Source organism: Gossypium raimondii, chromosome 7, assembly GCF_025698545.1.
Source record: "Gossypium raimondii isolate GPD5lz chromosome 7, ASM2569854v1, whole genome shotgun sequence".
In the NCBI taxonomy this organism is placed as follows: Eukaryota; Viridiplantae; Streptophyta; class Magnoliopsida; order Malvales; family Malvaceae; genus Gossypium; species Gossypium raimondii.
The window spans coordinates 50,994,313-51,016,035 of record NC_068571.1 but is presented as its reverse complement, the minus strand read 5'-3'; the positions used below and the strand labels follow the sequence as shown (position 1 = coordinate 51,016,035).

The 21,723-nt window shown below is 33.5% G+C and overlaps 2 protein-coding genes across 3 annotated transcripts; one reads left to right on the top strand and one right to left on the bottom strand.

Moving 5' to 3' along the window:
- Positions 1–267: 267 nt before the first annotated feature.
- On the top strand, positions 268–2,685 carry LOC105762821 (ultraviolet-B receptor UVR8). 2 transcript variants are annotated; one of them, XM_012580780.2, is made up of 5 exons: positions 268–495; positions 597–755; positions 850–885; positions 1,005–1,129; positions 1,210–2,685. In XM_012580780.2, exons 1-5 carry the CDS (start codon positions 399–401, stop codon positions 2,479–2,481), a joined length of 1,689 nt encoding a protein of 562 aa, XP_012436234.1. In that variant the 5' UTR covers positions 268–398; the 3' UTR covers positions 2,482–2,685. The 2 variants fall into 2 exon arrangements, with proteins under 2 accessions (XP_012436234.1, XP_052489677.1); XM_052633717.1 differs by lacking the exon at positions 268–495 and having other exon boundaries at positions 654–775.
- Positions 2,652–6,620, bottom strand: LOC105762895 (carotenoid cleavage dioxygenase 8 homolog B, chloroplastic). The gene is made up of 6 exons (XM_012580895.2): positions 6,232–6,620; positions 4,650–5,393; positions 4,366–4,562; positions 3,486–3,675; positions 3,305–3,407; positions 2,652–3,193 (listed from the first exon to the last, which is right to left on the bottom strand). Exons 1-6 carry the CDS (start codon positions 6,523–6,525, stop codon positions 3,048–3,050), a joined length of 1,674 nt encoding a protein of 557 aa, XP_012436349.1. The 5' UTR covers positions 6,526–6,620; the 3' UTR covers positions 2,652–3,047.
- Between the last annotated feature and the right edge of the window lie 15,103 nt (positions 6,621–21,723).

The window sequence follows — 21,723 nt, the reverse complement described above, 5'->3', positions numbered from 1 at the left end:
ATGTGAGTTTTCATGTAAATTAATACTAAAAAAAAAATCAATACTTATTAAATAAATTTGATTCATTCTGCTATCAGATATATAGTTCTTACAAATTCTTTATATATAGATAAAATAAAAATAAAAGACTTCATTTAATTTTAAAAAACAGACTTCATTAATTAAAATTTGAGAATATTAAAAATTTTAAATGAGAAAACACTAGAGTTTATTTTTTAGTCAAAACTGTCCCCAATGTTTAGAGATAATTACCAAGCAGTCAAATCGTTTTCAGACATCAACGAAGCTCTGTATTTCATGCTTAACGAGCGCGATTTATATCAGTTTCATATGCTTTGTAGTGTTTACCTCTCTCTCAACTATATCAATACTAAAGCTTCATACTCTCTGGAAAAGATATGGAATCCGCTGCCGGGACAGCCGATGATTCCGGCAACATGCCGCACAAAGTTGTTGCGGTTGCCGCCGGTGAAGCTCATACTTTGGCTCTCTCTGGTAAGCTTTCGTTTATTACCTCAATTCCTCCTTCCCTAATCTCTATATGGTGATAAGAATTTTCAAAGTTAAGGTGTTTTTGCAATGAATGGAATTTGCAGGGGATGGGTACGTGTATTCATGGGGCAGGGGAATGTTTGGGAGACTCGGGACTGGTTCAGAATCCGACGAGATTTTCCCGGTTCGGGTCAAGTTCCAGAACTCAGAGCTTAAGCTTATAGCTGTCGCTGCTGGCGCTTATCATAGTCTTGCTCTTGCAGGTTTATTATTATATTCTTAGGTACTATGCAAATTGTTCTTTGTTGAATCAGTCTTTTTTATGTTTGTTAAAATGCTACACTGAATATATGGCAGATGATGGATCAGTTTGGTCTTGGGGTTATAACGTATGTATCCTTTTTATCGTTGGTTTTATGGCAAAATTTGTTCCTGGAAACTGCATTGCTATCATCTATTTTATATGTTTTCTTGATTTATATATTTTGGTGTATCCCTTGACTGCCATATGGATGGTCAACTTGGTCTACATGGGGAGAATTCTTTGGCACCTCAATTGATGGAGCGGTTTCTTGAATTGGGCTCCCCTGGTCAATCAAAAGATGAGTTAGAGACGAAGAGTAAAGCACCCTTTAAGGTATGTCATAAGTTATTTGCTGTTGGAGTTCACTTCAAATGCTATGTTCTATATTCTTCTCATTGTTTGTTCTACCATAGATTTGTGCAGTCAAGGCTGGAGGAATGACTTCTCTTGCTATTGATAATCTTGGAGCCCTTTGGATGTGGGGCAATTATCCACAGGAGAATAACAATGGTGACGGAAGCTTGACATTTGTGAGTTGTTTTACTCCAACTCCTGTTTGGGATTTTCACGGCCATACTGTTGTTAAGGTTGCATGTGGAAATGAGCATGTTGTAGCCTTAGTCAGTGCTGGAGAAAGGCATAAAGGTGATGATCTCCTATGCTACTCTTGGGGTGGCAACGGCCATGGCCAATTAGGACTAGGAGATACAGAGAGTAGGGCTCGTCCTGAAATTGTTGGAACGTTTAGCCAGGACATTCAATGGACGGTTTATGAGGTAGCATGTGGTGCCTTCCACACTGCTTTGCTTACTCGTAAAAAGAGACCAAGTGACACACTTGAGAGTATGTGTTGGACGTTTGGCCTTGGGGACAGGGGGCAACTTGGGCATGGAACCACCCGAAGTGCATTGGTTCCTGAACCTGTGAAAGAGTTACCGCAGCCTGTATACCTGGTTTCTGTTGACTGTGGATTGTTTCACACTAGTGTTGTTTCATCAGCCGGAGATGTGTGGTCATGGGGAATGGAAAAGGGTCTAGGTCTATGCCCCGATGCTAGTTTTACAGGAACAGATTCAGGTGACGCCATTTCTCCCCTACGGATACACGGACCTAAATTTAATGATCCGGTTCAAGTATCTTGTGGAGCTGCACATACTGTTCTTGTTGCACATGATGGATACAAGCTATGGTCCTGGGGCAGGGGAAGGAGTGGAGTTCTTGGAAATGGTAAAACTGTTGACTGTTTCAGCCCAACAATCGTGCTGTGGCCTCCACTGAATGAGGATTTCAAGCAAGAAGAGCTGAATCAGGATGATAAAATTGTAGATCAAAAGGGTTCTGATGGAGTCTCGGAGATGGAGAAGAAGTTATCTTTGGCCATGGAAGAGATGAAGCTCCTCCAATCAAAACTTTCCACCATGGAACGCTATGCAAGCATACTTCATGGTTCAATCTTTGGTAAACCTTTTGAAGTGCAAGATATTCCGATCTCGTTGCAGAACTCTGGCACTTTTGATATTGCAAGGGAATGGGAAAACATGTTGGAGTCATCAGATCGTAGCGGGCTTGTTAGGTTGGAATTGTTCTACCGAAACATGCTGACAGGTGTCAAGGATAAGATTTTGAAGAAACGGATCCAGGAGTTAATAAAGGAGTGCCTTCCTTCTTCAGCACAAGGAAAATAGTGATGTAAAATCATAATAAAACAACAGAGGCATTGGTACATTCAGCATTTTATTTACTGTGATAAGCTTCCCCTATTACAGGTACAAAATACTATTTCCTCTTTCTCATTTTTTATAATAAGTAATATTTATTATTGTAAAGGTTATGGCATTGATTGGTTTGCTATATATATAATAAGATTGATAGTTTATTACTTTTGCTTACATATATTGTCAAGAATGCTTACATATCTTTCACTCCTGCACGGCACAAACTAACTATACATTCTATTTTTTTCTTAGAGTTTCTATTTCATACTTTGGTAATGGAGTTTTTTTAACTTCACAAGTGGGGAAAAACGTATGTATCAGTCGATAATCTCGGTTGTGAAGTTCAAAACTTCTCTCATGGCTGATTATATAGTTTCTTTTGTTCTTAGTGCCTTTTCTTTTCTTTCTATTTCTTCATATTAATTTGTCAAATGCATATGTATTATCATATGGCAACGCTATCACCAGCATTTGGTCATGATTTATATATGAACCCTGAGAAGATTCTGGTTGTGAGGAAGGTGAAGTAGTGATTTTTATTCTTTGGGTACCCAACATCCATGTAGTCCATATGGTAAACCATAAGGGAGCTTTGCTCTTGCAATTTCTTCAAATGTTGATCCATCTAACAATAAAGCATACCCATTTCCATTTTTCTCACTAATCAAGGAGATCACAACTCCTGCAACATTTTATGAAAAAACCAAAAGGGAAAGGAAGATTAATTCAATCATATTAGATTATCAATAGTTTTGCTGAAAATCCATTTGAAAGAATACAATCAATAGCTCACCATCATCTTCCTCGGTTGCCCCTGGCCGAGCCACGAAGAATGGTTCAGACGGCACAGCTCCTGCTTCATGCCAATTCTTTGCCTTCTTCTTTACTAAATCAAGCTGCCATATCATACACAAATGAACTTCAGCACATCATCATCACCACCACCACAATCATCATCAGAATTGAAAATTTACCTTGGTGAGGGTATTGGGGAAATGACATGGGCGTTGGGCTCCACAAGCATAAGCATATCTGTATTTTTTACCCAACTTTGTAGGGTTGATGCTACACATATCCATGCCTCTGCCATGTTCATCAGGCTCCAAAGCCGACTCCAACTTCCCATAGGGACTCCCATCCAACGGAATTGTGAATCTTCCCACCCTGCTAATCAGTTAACAACGTCATTAATTTCTATCACACTGTATTAATCTCTGAACTCATAATTAGGAAGTCCCTTTATGCTATATAAAATCAAGATCACTAAATCTAAGCATATAAATAGCCTAAGGAGGTGACTTTATGCTGGCCTACATCTTTTGACCTCAGCTATATATACGTATGACCCCTCTTATTGTCGAAAGTTCGACTCTATGATCTATGACTTACAAGTCATTTATAAGTGAGAATGCTACTACTTAGATCATAGGTTAAGGGTTAAGTATAACTGTGCACAAAAATCTTCAGTTTTCATGGTTTCACTTGTTATGGAATTCCAAGGCACTTTATGAGCCAAAATGTGTTTTTTTGTAGAGTTGAAAGATAAAACCCTGATTGAGAACAAGATTGAACTTGCTGAGAGTTTTAATCCTCAACAAAAAAAAAAAAAAAAAAGAAAGTATAGGGTCGGGTCTAATCATGCACAAACTCTTTTCTCTATTTCTCTTGTTTTGGCACTCTACCTTATGAACTTGACAGGGCTTTCAGCAGTGCTGCTAAAAGATAAAACTTTGATCGGAGAAGATACTTAACTTTTATGATGTACCCTTGGCCTATGAACCCATAGAGCTCTCGACAGAGCCGGGAGACATCAACCATATGTATATAAATAAAACCATTCAAGATGAAAATTACCTTGCATCCGGTAATAAGTCGTCCTTGCCATTGAAAGAGCGAAGATTTTGAAGCCTAAGCTGATCAAGAATGGTGGCGTCAGCGTTATGTTCACAACAATCGGCGATTATAGCAGTCACCCGACCGTCTTCATCTTCCTCTTCATACGCATTGATGAAATGAAATGTAACAAATAATGGCACTTCCACACTGGCCACCTTCAAAAAGATTTCCCCACATTTTAAACCCTTTCAGTTCAGCATATAAGTAACATAGCACAATGAAAAAGAAAATGAATCACTTACGATTTTTCCACTAGCTTTACACATAACATGAAGGAAGGCTTTAGATTCAGGACGCCACTCGAATTTATACAATGGAGTAGGTTCAGCTCTGAGTAAATTTTGAGCGCAGTACCTTAATGGCATTTCAGGCACCACAACATAATGTTCAGTCACTGGAAATGAATGAACCCAACCGGGAGCTGGTCCGTTCCTACAGTTAACCCTCCCAATCACTTTCCTTTCATTTGTCCCTGGTTCCATTCTCACCACCAAGTAACCAGGGTTCACCAAATCAGGCAACAAGGTCAAGAACTCGGCATCAGTCACTATGGGATGAGCCGAGTGTATCAATCCCCCTAAACTATCACTATATTCCAACCTCCCCAATGTTTCCAAGCTGTTAGGGTCGATAACTAAGGACCCTTTTTGAGTTTCCGTCAGGCAAACTACTCGGCCGTCTCCGAGCTTGACGACGCCGGTGTTGGCGTTATCGGTTAATGAAGCACCGGAGAAAAGCTTTGCGATGTCCCCAACATAAGCCATGAAGTTTTCATATTTAGGTACTTCTGAGAATTCTCTGAAGCAAACCTTTTTGTTTTTCCTTGCAGCCTTATAGGCCTCGGATTCGATTTGTCGGTGACCCGCGATTAATATGCCGTTCTCGAATTGGAGCTTGACTAGTGTTGCATAACCGTCAAAGAGGTGACGGAAGTTGTAATCTTCTATATGCCATAGACCTGGGCCATTTCGTAAGTACGTCCCTTTCTGCATGTCATTACGGTAAATTAATTAATGATTTAATCACCATATAAGATAAACATTTTTATGTTTATATAAATCTGGTATATAAACCCTTTCATAAAAATATTATCAAGTCGTCAAGATTTTATGCCATATAGACTATATAGGTGATGTAAAATACGATGAATTATGGATTCCACGTATAATCTGATTGTTTTTTTTTAAGTGGACGGTGGACCAACGTAGGTGTTGGTAAGAAATAGAATATTATTGAAAGAAGCAAATAAAAAAAAGTAGCTCTGCTTTTCAGTGGCAGCCTAAGGGACCCTTAGGACCTTTTTTTTCTTTTTAATTATGATGAAATATACAAAGTTTGGTGTATACTTTGTGTTTTAAGCTATTTGGAAGCAAAATTTAAATATTTTCTTCGACATTTTCAAGGAAAGAAGGACCTGCAGAAGTAAACATGATGTGAATAAACATGTTTTTATCCAAAAAAAAAAAGTTAAAATGTGTCCTTGTATTTTATTTTTATTTTATATTTAGAATTTTTTATTTATAGAAATTTAGTACCTATATTTTTCATATTTTATAATTTAAATTAAATTGTTGGAAGAGACAATCATAAACCCTGGATATAGACTATAAAATAAACATGCATAATATTAATTTTTATTAAATTCATTACTTCAATAGCCATGTGATAAAAAAATGATATTATAAACTTAAATTTAACATAAAAATTTTAAAGATATTAACTGTTAGACTTATATTTTTATATCTGAAAAATAAATAAAAAATTAAATTCCATTCTAAATGAATAAAATGTATAAATTTTCATGATTTTCTTAAGTATACGTACCAGCCATAAAGGTATTTCTCCTTGCACAACTAGCTCCCCTTCCCATCGTTCTTGTCTCACACTCGTCCATGCAACGTGGTTCCGATCACGACGGTCTACGGTTTCGTTATCTAACGATGGAACAATCACCGGCCGACGCAACGGACTCGCCACTTGAGTGATTGTTAACCCTCCCTTCTCCGGTTTCCTAACAAAACCAGCCTTCTCTATTCTATGATTGGATTGATTGAAATCCAACATGGTTATGGGTGAAAACTGGTGCCTGCAAATACCTGAAAGTGATAGGGAGTCCATCTGAGAGGGAGATAAAGAATAGGCTCAGGTATATGCAGCTGAAGAAACAAAAAAAGAAACTATTAAGGACAACCGCTAGGATTGTTAATTAAGAGCTAAAATGCCATATGCTATTTATAGAAATGCTTGGGGAAAGAAAAAGTTAAGAAGGTAAGGGACAACATGTTTGGAATCTTGATTGGTGGAATTCCTTTGCACTACAAGACACAGGGTTTAATCTCTTTATATTTATATGAGATATAAATTCTATAAAAATTACATGGTAAATTAATATATATTTTAGAGGTTTCATCTAGGTATGTACTATGTAGTGTATTTGAATATAGTTGGGATGTTTTAAGGAGAGTGCAGCACATGGGGGTTTTTCATTTTCTTGGAAGAAAATAAAAGGTAGCCATCACATAAATATTGTCATTTTGTTTGTGCTTGATGGCCCAGCAAGAAAGAATAATATTTTTGGTTTTGGTGATGCTAATGTTGCCAAGCTTTGGTGGTGCTGCTTCATTAGGGATCTGCAGTTTTTGGAATCTCATATTATTAAATATGTGCAATCTGATCACTGGAATATATGAAAATGTGGAGGGTTGGCATTGGTTTTAGGTAATTTTATGTCCCAAATGATCATACCATAATAACAAAGTTAGGGTTATTTACCAAAGTCCAATTAAAACCCAATCTATACTATTATTTAGTCGAATTAAAATCTAATAGGTTCTAATATTCTCAATTTCGAATTTAACTATAAAAAATAATTAGCATAAATACTCTTTTAAATGTTTTAAAATTAACGAAGTTATTTTATTTGTTGGGAACTTAGTTGTTCTGTATTTGAGGTTTCTCCTCGTGTTCAAATAGCTCTTTGAACTGCATATGATCAGTCATCATGTTTTATCCCTTATTTGAACAACTATTTGGATAAATCTAATTGTACAGCAGTTTAGACATACCTTCAAGACAACTAAATATTGTATGAAGTTGACAATTTTTACCTTGATCTTCATGGTATGTTACATTATCAGCAAATGATCCTTAAGCCATGTTTTGTTACATCTTGATTGCTGTTGGTCGAAATTGGGAAGAGTAGGAGCAATGATCGACAATCTCATTGCATGCATTATCCTTAACCTTATCCTTTTCAGAGAATTTCTAATTGTTGGGGAGTTTGTTTATGAAGGGCTTTTTGAGATAAATATTCAAGATAATTTAAGTGATATATTCAACTTTTAAATGAGAGTTTAAAGTCTACCAAAACTCTACTAAAGAAACTCTTGTAGTAGCCTATAAATAGGTTGTTGATCGATTTCCTCATTGAACTGTTTGGGGTGTATTTAGTCACTCCTTGTTTAGAGGTTTTTATGGAGATCTATTGTATGTAATGTGAGGTATTTGGGGGGAGTGATATGTATTAATTTGAGTTCGACTTTTGGGCTGTAATTGTCTATTGGGAGAGCGTAGATTTGGCTTTAACCAATAGTTGTATTGGATAAATTGTTAAATAAAATTATTCTCTCAATGAGGCTCTACATAGAGGTGCTCATGGGCCGGGCCGGGCCCAGAAAAATTTCGGCCGGCGTCCTAGGCCTGGGCCCGACCTGAACTATGGGCCTGAAATTTTGTCCAGGCCCGGCCCGGGAAAAAATTCCTAAGCCCGAGCCCAGCCCGGCCCGACCCATTTTTTTAATAAACACCAAAAAGTTATTTTAAAAATAAAAAAATAAAAAAGTATTTTAAAAATAAAAAAATATATATTTATTATATTCGAGCCGGGCCCAGGACAAAAAAGTGGTGCTCGAGGCCCGGCCCGTTTTCTAAACGGGCCTTTTTTTTGCCCAAACCCATATTTTGAGCGAGCCATCGGTCCGGCCCAGCCCATGAGCACCTCTAGCTCTACATGGTAGGATTGGTGCATTCTAACTGTATTAACAAATATCATGTGTTGATTCTCTCTTTACTTATCTCTATGACTCATGTTTTGGATTTGTGTTTATTTCTCTCATTGTTTTGCTTCTTGCATTGATGTGCTTAAATGGTTCTGTCCAAACCTTTGTTTGAACTTCGAACTGAACAGAGAGTAAACCGAGATTCTAACAATTGGTATCAAAGTGGGCTTTAAGAGTTGTTTGAAGGTGATCTTGTCTTTGGTTTGAAATAATGAAGCCGATTGATGCTTGGGTAAAAATGTGATGAGCAAACATGTTGATAGGGGGAGTATATGTTTGAGCTTGGTTTTACCTCTTGGAGGGAGTCTTTAGCATGATGCACCTTGTCAGAGGGGGTTCTAAGTTAGTTCCCTTTATTTGCACTTCAATTATATGTGTTGTGAGTGTTGCCATTTGCTGCAAGTTTTATCAAAAAGCCAAATGAGGAGATGGATGATAAAGAGGAATTTGGTTTTGTCGTTGATATATCTATTTTTGTTGCCACTTTAAGTCATATTTCTTTGAGATCTCTGTTTTATACATGGTGAAAGAGGGAGCTACATTAATTGTTTGTTGATTAGTTTTTTTTTTTAAAAAAAGCCACAGTGAGAGATTGTTGGGACCTTATATGAAGTTTCTCCTTATGTTCAAATAGCTCATTGAACTGTATGTTTTGTCACCATGTTTTATCCCTTGTTTGAACAACTGTATGTACAAACATTTGGGCAATAATCTAGACATGCCTTCAAGACAGCTAAGTGTAGTTAAAAGTTGGCATTTTTTTTACTTTGATCTTCATAGTGTGGTACACCATCAGCAAATGATCCATAAGCCATGTTTTATTATATTTTAAATGTTGTTGATTGAAATTGGGAAGAGTAGGAGGAAGAAGGATCTACCATCTCATCTCAAGCATTATCCTTATTCTTTTTAAAGAATTTATATCTGTTGGGGAGCTTGTTTATGAAAGAGTTTTTGAGATAAATATTCAAGATAATTCAAGTGATATATGCAGGTCTTAAATGAGAGTTCAAAGTCTATCAAAGCTATGCTAAAGGGACTCTTGTATTAGCCTATAAATATGCTATTGATCAACTTCCTCATTGAGTCGTTTGGGAGTGCATTTGGGCACTCATTGTTTAGGAATTTTTATAGAGAGATATCACATATAATGTGAGGTATTTGGAGAGCGTGATTTGTAACAATTTGGGTTCGACTTTGGGGCTGAAATTATCCATTGGGAGAGGGTAGATTAGGCTTTAGCCAATAGTTGTACTAGATGAATTGATGAATAAAATCATTCTCTGAGTGAGGCTCAACATAATAGGATTGGTGCATCTAAGCTGCATTAACAAATATCGTGTGTTGATTATCTTTTTACTTATCTTTATGACTCACATTTTGGATTTGTGTTTATTTCTCTCCTTGCTTTGCTTCTTGCGTTGATGTACTTAATCAGTTCTGTCCAAACCTCTGTTTGAACATTTAACTGAACAAAAAGCCAATCGAGGTTCTAACAATTAGTATCAGAGTCGGCTTAAGAGTTGTTTAAAGGTGATCCTGTGTTTGGTTTGCAATAATAAAGTCAATTAATGCTTGGGTGAAAATGTGATGAACAAACATGTTAATAGGGGAATATATGTTCGAGCTTGGTTTTACCTCTTAGAGGGAGTTTTTAGCATGATGCATCTTGTCAAGAGGAGTTCTAATTTAGTTCCCTTTGTTTGTACTTCATTCATGTGTTGTGAGTGTTATCATTTACAATAAGTTTTGGCAAAATGCCAACGGGTGGAGGTGAATGATAATGAGGAGTTTGGTTTTGTTGTTACTATTTATATTTTTGTTTCCGCTTTAAAGTCTTGTTCCTTTGATATCTTTGTTTTATTCACGGTGAAAGGGGAGCTAAATTGATTATTTGCTGATAAGTTGTGTCAAAAAAGCCAAAGCGAAGGATTGTTGGTGTGGTAGCCCGAAATAGGGCCTAATCGGAACAGTGATTTTGTAACCACAAATCCAAAGTGAAATAGTTTAATTTTATAAATTTTTATTAATTACCGATTGATTGAAATATTGTGTGAAAATATGGATAGGAAATTTTAATGATTTAGTGCCTAATTGAATTTTTAGGACTAAATTGAGAAAAAATGCAAAGTGTGTCTAATTAGTGATTAAATGACTTAATTGAATTATTGCATGAAATTGGAAGTGTTTATATGGAAAATAGACCATAAATTAGTGTTATGGACACATAAGGGTAATTCTAGAAAAATATCTAAGTAAATGGGTCAAGGGCATTTTTGTCAAAATTAATAAAAGACAAAATAAGATGAAAATAAGTGTTCATCTTCTTCAAAATTGGAGCTTGCTGCCAAAAATTTCATGTTACCATAGCTAGGGTTCTTGATTTCTAAGCTCAATTGTAAGTGATTTATTGCCCCGTTTTTAATTATTTTCGTTTTTTTATGCTTATTGAAGCTTGAATTTCATGTTTCTACCATTTATTTTAAATGGAATTAAAGTTTAAAAATTGACTCATTCATGATATAGTTGTAATTTGATGAGTGATGTTAGATAACGAATGTTTGAAGTGTTAATTACGAGTTTTACTAGATAAATTTCGATAAAAATGTTGAAAAATGACTAAATTGTGAAAGATAGTAAAGTGTGCATAAAGTTGTGATTTTGTGAAATTGAGGGTTGTTATGAGCATGAAATATGATTTAGTGAGGTTTGAAATTTAAGAATTTAGTGAATTTTATTTTTACGAGCTTTGAGACAAAAGTGTAATTTTGAAAAGTTATGGAAAAAATGTAAATTTGCCAAAATATTGTGTATGAATTGTATTTGAATGGAATGTTGATAAAATATATTAAATTGTGTTAATATAGATCAAGAAAGAAGAAATAGTGGAAGTGATTGGGGAAAGAGAAGGTTATCGACTAATTTACTTAAAATAGTCATTTTGCATCCGAGGTAAGTTACGTGTAAATAATAATTATATTTTTATAAATTGTGAATTATATTTGATATGTGAATTAGTATTGAATGTGGAAGGAAAATTATTCATGAATTATTCAAGTGATAAAGTGTTTAAAATAAAGTATTAAGTATAAATTCTCGGTTGAACTTAGGAATAGAAGTGGATACAAGTGACATGTCACTAGAGACCAGTGTTATAGTGTTACAGTGAGTCCTGGGTGCTGGGTGATCTAGCATGTGTTGCGGACACCTGACAGCTTGTGTGAGCAGGCCCATGGACATTTCTAGTGTTATTGATCAGTGGTAGCTTTGGCTACATTTCAGCGGTAGCTTCGGCTACATTTCAGCGGTAGCTACGACTACATTTCAGTGGTAGCTACGACTACATATCAGTGGTAGCTTTGGCTACATATCAGTGTGGCACTTATGTGCTAATTCTCTATGTATCCGTGTATATTCCGAGTGTTCAACGAGATTAATAATGAGTTAAAGTGAACATGAAATAAAGTGTGTATGCAGGTACATTTGAAAGAATGAGCATATGTGATAAAGGTTAAGTTTGTAAATGTATGTGCAAGTGAATTGGTAAGATTGTGCATGTGTAAGTGATTGAAATTGCTAAGAAATGTATTGATTAGTTATATGTTAAAAATGTTAATTATTAAATGAGTACTTATTGTTTACATGTAACTTACTAAGCTATTAGTAGCTTACATCTTTCTTCCTTTCCTTTGTTTTATAGTATTTTGAGCTTGCTCGAATTGGGGATTGTCAGAGCCTCGTATCACACTATCAACAGACATTTCGGTATTATGTGATTTCAAAACGTTTAAAGTTATGGCATGTATAGAGACTTATTCATTTTGAGTATGTTCATATGATATGGCTAAAGATTAGCTATTGAAATGGTTAGTAAAGAATATGTTTTGGTGTTATGTATGCTTAAATGGTAATGAAAACAAAGAAACTATAAAAGTAAAAGTTTTGCAAAGAAGCAGTTTTGGGACAGCAGTAGTAATGTGAATTTGAAAATCACCAAAATATTATAAATGGAGTTAGAGAGTGAATGATATATAAAATTAAAGCTTATTAAGTCTTTTTACATGAAAGAAACGTGTAGGCAAAGGAATTTTATATTTTGATATATTTGAATTTTAGTGAAACAGGGTCAGAATTGTTTTTGAAGTCCTCTATTCTGACTTTAGAAATTCATTAAAAATTATACAGAAATAATTATGAGTCATAATTTATATGTATAGATTTCGTAGTAAGTCTATTTTCTATAGAAACAAGAGGAAACATCATATGAAATCTGTACATTGAGATAATTGATTTTTAGTGAGTGGTGGTCAGAACCGTCAGACAGGGAAACAGGGGAGACGTCAATGAATAAACTGTACTAATTGGCTAAACCAAAAATTCTAAAAATTTTATGGTAAGAATATATATGAGTCTAGTTTCAAGAAAAATTTACGGATTTAAATTTTGAGTTTTTTAACTCGAGTTATAATTAAATTAGTGACAGTCGCACATGTGGACAATTTTGTTGTGAATAGTGAAATTAATTCTAAAAGCAAATTTTTATGCTTCGAACTAATAAGTTAAGTTAGATAACGCCTCATGCTCGACTCCGAAAATGGTCTCGAGTAAGGAGTGTTACAGTTGGGACCTTATTTGTACTGTGTATGAAGTTTTTCCTCATGTTCATGTTGGAAAAATCTGGTTAAGAATATGATTTACAATTATAGTAGAAGTTTAAAAATTTCAAAATCAAGCTAGTTTATGACATTTATAGCAATAAAAACTGTTAGAGATTGTGTGACCCGAATCTATAACTTGTTGAAAAAATAAATACAATAAAAAAATAAGGTCCTAACAATCATTCGCTTTGGCTTTTTTGACACAACTTATTAGCAAATAATCAACTTAGCTCCTCCTTTCACCATGCATAAAACAAAGATATCAGGGGAATAAGACTTTTAAAGTGGTAACAAAAATATAAATAGTAACATCAAAATCAAACTCTTCCTTATCATTCACCTCCTCTTATTGGCTTTTTGACAAAATTGGACTGGGGTTGCGACTGGGAGTGTGAGGCAGAGCCCCCGCAGTACGGACCATATTGCACAAGTTGAGTCCATATAGAACTATCTTTCTACTATTTGACTTTGATTAGAATATGTGTTTTCAACCGTTAAATAGATGTAGTCGAAACTCCTCTTGTATCATTTGTTTTTCAACATTAGTGAATTTTTTCTTCTCTGCCTGTGATTTTTTCCTGAAAGGGTTTCCATGTAAAATCTGTGTGTTCTTATTTTTCTTTTCTTATCGTGATCGTTCTACCGTTATCGACATTTATTATAACAAAAACTTTTACCGAAAAGTAACTATGCTTTGTACGAGACAGATTCGAGTTGATCTTGACTTTCAACCAAACAATTTTCTTCACTGTTCTCATACCACAAATTGTGTTGAGTGTGGGCTCAAGCAACACGAACCGAACATAAAACAAGAAATAATATTATTACTTTTAGTAGGAAAATATTTCTCTCAATAGAAACCGATAAAGATTGTAATTCCTAAAAAATAGAATTTATTCTAAGTAAATAAACTACCACTATTTTTTGGCAGAATAATGATAATTCAATCATTAAAAATATTTTTTTATGTCAACTGATGCAATCTATTTATAGGGAGAGATAGAAGATTTCTGGATGAACAAACCTTTTAGGAATAATATTTATTTAATAGAAAACACTCTCCTAGTCTAACTAGAGAAAGGGTGGGTGTCACACCGTAGTTAACAATAATAGGGTTGTTGCCCCTCTCTAGTTAAGGAGGGGATTTTAGATCTCTCATGTATTGGGTCTAATTATACATGCTTCTTGGACTTCTGACCCAACACTTTATAATTTAAACTAACTTAATATTTGTTTTCTATTTTCAAAATAAATAATATTTATTCAATGAATTTAATTAATTAAACTAATTAAATTAACTAAAATAATTTCTCAATTAACTAATTTTCTCACAACCCAATTCTAATTTCGTTAAAAATCATTACAAATTTACGTAAAAGAATATATGAGAAAATATATTTAATTTCCTTATTCAACATTACCATAAAACCAATAGTTGTACCGGATGAATTGTTGAATAAATTCATTCTCCGAGCGAAGGTTTACAGAGTAGAATTGGTGAATTCAAACTGCATTAACAAATATCCCGTGTTAATTCTTTTTTTTTTTTACTTATCTCTTTGAGTCACGTTTTGAATTTGTATTTATTTCTCTCATTACTTTGCTTCTTGCGTTGATATGCTTAAGTGATTTTGTCCAAACCTCTGTTCAAACATTTGTCTAAACATTGAACTGAACAAAGAAAAAATCAAAGTTCTAACAATATATAAATATGTAATCTCATTCATTTCTTTAAACTTAAATTTATAGAAAAGTAATGAGACAAATGGAATTTTGTGAAGAATGACTGAATTTAGTAATTTCTTTAATAGAAAAATTAATATTGATATTTGATTTAATGTATAACAATTAATTTATTTATTTTTTAATTAAAAAATAAAATATAATTAAACTTTTAATACAAAAATCTCTACAATACTAGCGTCATAAAGCTAGTGTGCATATATACACATACATGTACAGTGACTGAAGATTCCGTAATGAGTCAAACATATTTGAAGAAAGGAAATGAATATTGGAAAAGGTATTGAAAGAGGGAAAAGCATGCATTGCGTAGTGTTGACATCGTCGTCTTTCATGGCGATTTCGAGCTAACCCAATGAATTGTAGCTTTACAAGTCTTGGTAGCCTTTTAACCAAATACCAACAAGATATATAGGTCAAAACTAGACTACGATTGCGGCTTTGGGTTTGCCAGTCAACAACCTCTATCTCTCTCCCTATTTACCAACATAAAATAACAATGACCAAGTTACATATTTTCAATACAATGAGGGGACATTGATTAATTTCATGATAATATCTTTTTTACACTTCTTTTACCATGAGTAAATTATTGTCAATTATAACACTACAAATAGGGCTTTGTAATTTGAATACTTAATGTAAGTGTTTAGGGTATACAACTTAATTAGTGCTGCTAAACTAAGGGCTACGTTCGTAAAACCAGCTTACATAAATTTGGAGGTCAAATGCCATGAAATGGAGGTCAATTGCGGTAGAATGATCACAAAGCAATAAAAAAAGAAAAGAAAAATAAGAACATACATGAATCTCTTTCGGGAAAAAATCACGGGTAGATGAAGAGAAGTTTATTAATGTTGAAAAACAAATGATATAAGAGGAGTTTCAACTACATCTATTTAAGGGTTAAAAGTTCTTGTTCTAATCAAAGTCAAATAGAAGAAAATTAATACTATACAGATTCAACGAGTGACGAAATTTGATTCACACAATCTCTAACGATTGAGGTATTTTTGGCTCCAATTGATTGCTCTGGAGAAAAGATTTTAACATACTTTACATTCTAACTCGTTTTTTTTTCTTTGGCCAGTACATTGAACTTGTTAAAGAGAGATACATAATCATAAAAAGCTAAAGACTTATAATTATTCTATCCTACACCTATTTATATTATATGGATGGAAGCAATAAATATAATATAAAATTATTTAAAAATTATAATAATTAATAAGATAATACAAAATGTAAATAATTTTATAAATGATATTTTTGTTTTGTTGATAATATTGGGACCTTTTAAGTTGATTTTTAATGTTATTTATATAACCCTACTAATGAACCACCATTAATTATTAAGTAAAAGTAGAGTAGTGTTGATTGCAATAGTCACTTTAGTCGTCATTGTAATAAAACAAAGAAAGAAATTAATATACAAGATTGTTTATATAGTTCGATTTTTCTATGTCTCTGTAAACTAGTTCAAGATATCTTTAATCTAAATAAAAAAGTGATTCAAATTCTATCACACTCTAGTATAGTAACCTTACTTTTGTACTTAAAGATCTAGATCACTCCTAAGAACTTAGGTAGTAAACAAAACTTGTTTACTCTTTCAAATGCTTTCACAAAATACGTTCCACTATGAATAGATATCCTGTTACAAAATCTATACAAGTCTATCAATATATAATAGTTAAGACTTGCTAACATACTAAAAGATCGATTACAATCCAATCCCCTCTTCTTTGTAGCTAAACTAGCATAAATATGATATAATAATATAGACCAAAGTAAGGTGGATGGTTGGAGATAAGTCTTCAATGTCTGTCTCGATCCAACTTCCATAATCTAAGGGATTCGATTTGTATGATTCAATCCAATGCAATCTTCACAATAATTTTCTTCAAATAGATTGATCTTTGCAGACGAGCTTGCATGCTCCCACACTATTAGCATCATTCAAAATCAAAAGATTTTGTTTCAAAATTGACAATTTCAAATATGGTAAGTTGTCTGTCACGGTGATGATCATAGTGGCCATTTCTATTGACACATAGACAATCACTTCAAAAATTTGCCTCAATACTTTGGAGACTACGATATCAATACCAACTCAATCACAAATTTAGATATAGTATAGATGCTAATAACTAATGGTTAAAGTTTATCACAAGTCTCTTTACCATATCATAAAATTCATTTTAATCCCTCTACTATTTAAAGGAATATTTTTGTCCTTGAATGTTGACAAATTAATATTTAGTCCCTGACATTAACTTTGTTGTTAATGGAATAACATGACTTAACAATGGCTAACGAGGCATCAAATATTAAATTAAAAGGCTAAACAACAGTTTCAACGAATGATTAGTTTTGTATTGTGTTTAAATTATTTGTAGCTTTGTCTACGTTAGTTACCATTAAACCAGCTTTTCAAATATATAAAAATTAAAATATTCCTAATAAAATAAACTTTAATTGACATATCTTGTATATTTGAAATCATGAACGCATGATTGAGGGTTTTATGAGAAACGAATCTCTAAATTTCTAAAAACATTTAATACCTTATTATGAACTCAGACCTAGCAATTCTTACGTCAATAATATCGATATTGCAGCACCAATTGGAATATGTCACCGTCCAAAGTGGAATATTAAACAAATTAAAGCTTCCCTTTGAATTCCAAAGCCACAATGATTTATTCCATGAACAAATTTTCTTAGAAAACCCCAAAATTCGATGATTCTGCCTTGTGTATCATGAATTCATAGTCCATACCCCTTTGGGAAATTGGGTATATTGCATACTTTATAATAATTAGAGAGTACGAGTAAGGTCGACTACAAGTGTGATTGGGGGTCCATGTGTTGGCCAGTACCAAAGATTGAAAAATTAATACATTTTTGAAAAACTTTCAATCTGCCTCGAAATGGCAAGCATTTCACTTTTGTCATCTCAATATGTAATTTTTAATTATAGTTATTGCTTCTGTGTAAAGATAAGACTTGGGACCATGCATATGCTTAATTATACATAAAATCATAAATCAATTTGTTTTCTGGATCCTTCTGATTTTGGTCCAAATATACATGCATATATATACACATATGTAGCCCAACTAATATCAAAAAAAAAAATAAACATTTTGCGTTTGATTTATAAACAATTAATGAAATATATATAATATAAATAATTAGTTGAGTTAATGTTACAAATCAACTCGACACTAATTTTGTACATTCAAACAGTTGTTAGTTTGTTAAGTAAAATAGAATATGAATGAAAGTGACAATAGAAGTGGACACTTCCAATGGCTCTACGTGAAACGTAGTAAAAATATATAGGAGATGAGAAATTGTTTAGACAATTCAATTCCCTATGTCTATAAAGTTTAGCTTGATGAGAAGAATTCACTGTCTTTAATCCCAATACAACAAGTGATCTAAATTCTATCACACTTTTATATCTAAAGACTAGACCTCTCACTTCTAAGTTTTGTTAAACCAAACAACAAATTGGTTTTACTGTATCAAATGTACTCTCACAAAAATGTTCCTTCATGGGTAGGTAAGTGCTCTAAATACTTAGTGACAAAACCTATACAAGTTTTTCAAATAAGTAAAAGTTTGAGATTTACTAACATACTAGAGACCGATTACAATCCAATCCCTTATTAACGCCAACTAAAATAGCACAAATGCAATATAATAATAAAGACCAATATAAAGTGGGCTGTTAGAGATAAGTTTTCAAAGTTTATCTCAGTTCAAACATCCTTAATTCAAGGGATTTGATTTGTAAAATTCGATTCGATCCAATCCTTAAAATGTGTTCCTCTAAATGACTTGATCTTTATTGATAGGCTTGATTATTTTCACAATATTAACATCTATTATAGCCCAAAGATTTGGTTTCAAAATTTGTCAACTTATTAGCAATTTTTTTTAACAAAATCATACAAGTCAGAAAGTTAATCTTTCAATCCCTAATATATTGTTCAATGATGCGGTTGTGTGAATCAATAAAAGAAAAGAAGTGATTAATCATCCCATTGTTGAAAACAACAAGATTAATAGCAAAGGCTGCTGCAGTGGGCACTTCATGAACAAGATTATACAAAACGCAATGGGTGAAATTGGTTAAAGAAAATATGGACGACCCACTAGCCCTAAGTTTATATATTAAGGTGGTCTCAAGTTTGGCATAAGAGGGATTACTGTTTCAATTGCACTAAGAAATCAACACTTGTAATTGCTATGGTCTCTTCTTGTCTCTCCTGATTCCTACATTTATAATATAGTATTTATTTCATTCGTTTTTTGTGGCAGACAAAATTAGGGTTTCCCCACAACAAAAGCAATTCCATTATATTTTAATTAAGGGTTAATAATTTTTGTTAATTAGTGGGGACTGGAGGGTCCAATTTTAATGATTGCAATGAGTATCCATTTCAAACAGTGCTTATTCACATTTTCAGTGTTGCTTGCAACTTGGTTTTTTTTTTGGTTTTTTTGAGCTGCTAATGTTGGTATGATGATTAAAAATATTGTATATGATTTATGATTTGATTTTTGGAGTATATACTTATTTTTTTCATTTTAATACTAAAATTATAACAAATAAATACTTTTAAGTATAAAAAATAATGATTTAAATCAAAATATAATATATATATTTCGTATTTAGTAAATATGATAAATAAATAAATCATGTAATTTTTTTTATAATCACAAGTGTCCTCTTATTTTATAAACTAAGTTTAATTTTGTTTAGATCAAAGGTGATATTTAAATAAATTCAATTAATAATGTGGACTTCAAGAATCAAATTTGGTCAAAATATGTAGAGAGAACTTCCACTTGAACTAAAATCATGTATTCACAATTGTATATGATGAGATCAAAGATTTATACATGCTTAATTACGCATGATGAAACTCGAACCTTAATATTTTAAATTCAAGACCTTAACATTTATTAATAATATTGAATCCTCGTTGACAAATGTTTTTCTTTTAATTTTTGAACAAAGCATCAGGAAGATATATTTTGATGGTTTTGTTTAAAAAAAAATTTGAAGCTAATTCACGTATCAATAAGTTGGTGAATTTTTGAAAAAGAAAAGGTGAGAACTTTAAATATAAAACTTTCATTTTAGCTATTTTTACCTTTATATAAAACCTAAAAAAATTAATTTAAGTACAAAATAAATTGAAAAAGCTACTTCCATTATGTGACTTAATCCTAGGCTATCATGGTCACCAAAGCTTAAACTCTTTTTTCCTGTACAAAAGACAAAATACAGAAACATGAGAACCTCGACATCCCACGCCCCTCTGCATCACCCTGAAGCAGTGGACCGATGCTTTCTTGTGGATAAATTAAAGCCATTGAATTCCCGGAGGATATGTGGCAGCTCCACAATCCACTCCCTGTCCATCAGCGTCGAGCAGTCCCTTATATATGTATACAGCGGGTGATCATCATTCATTGGCTGAGACAGCAGCCGAACAACCAGCAAAGCGTCGAGTTCAACGATGAGTTTCGCCCCAGAGGATCACAGTGAATATAGTGCCCCATGGTAACAGACAGCACGAAGTCACCGTCGATAATGCTGCTCAAGCTACTATCGAAACGGTAACACCCAATCCACCCTTAAAATCGCCCACACATCCCTGGCAAAGATACACTGACGCAATATAAGATCTATTCGCCGCTCCACAAACCATGCATGCGGCGTCAGCTGCAGTATTCGTCCTTCGACGTATCTCATTTGTATTAAGCCGGTTATCGGCCATTAACCAAATAAAATTTTTACCCGCTCCAGACAAGACAGGCACCAAATCCACTCCAGCCGATGTCTTCCAATGGTCCTCTCCTTCCCGAGCTAACATAGAACAAGCTGAAGCAACATCTATTTTTCGCTGTAATATAATTAAACATGATAGCCTAGGTTTAAGCCGTTCAAGATGGATGCCCTGTAATATAATTACACATCTTGTCAGTTTCATTTTGTTTCCTAGCAATTTGCAAATTAGTGTTTGACAATTGGATAGTGATGTGTTGAAAATTAAGCTGCCAATCATGTCGATTCTTGACCACAACTTATTAATGAAGCCAAATTTTCTTGCGTCCTTCCCAGGACCCAAACAGAAATCCCCAATCATGAGTGGGCATATTCGGGCACTCAAACCATAAATAAATCAGCCCCATTAGCGGACACAAAATTACAACATCTCGTTGGCAATGAAACCCATAGTATAAATATTCAACGCCTCCACCATGTCATAACCCCCCAACTACATTAATAATAATTGTATCGATTTCAGCATTGAATATGGACAAATCCGTGGACCATATGAAATGAAAGGGATGATCGTGGTTAAAGTTCTTACAAATATGATAATCTAAGTTTCCATATTTCCACTAAATCTGACTGTTAATGACGAATGTATAAGCTAAGCAACGGAAAAATAGTTTGGGTTTTCTTGTAATCCACATATATAAAAGTTTGTGATTTGTCTGGTACAGAAAATCCAAATTATATACCATGAAAGAATAGAATCTGATGAGAGAGAAACAATGTAACTAATTGTGATCTGGTTTTCATGGGAACTAGATGCTGAAGTTTAAGCTTTTGTACTGTATCTAGATGGCGATGATAAGCCCACATAGATTCGTTGCTCAACTTCATGTTATAATTGGTCACTTTAGTGATATTGAAGTTTCAACATAGGGTTTGTTTAATTCGTTCAAAGTTATCATGTAATAATAACAAGGATGCTCAAGTCTGCTGAAGAAACCAAAAGAAAATATGTGAAAAAAGCAAATTTCAAACAATTAAATTTGCTCTG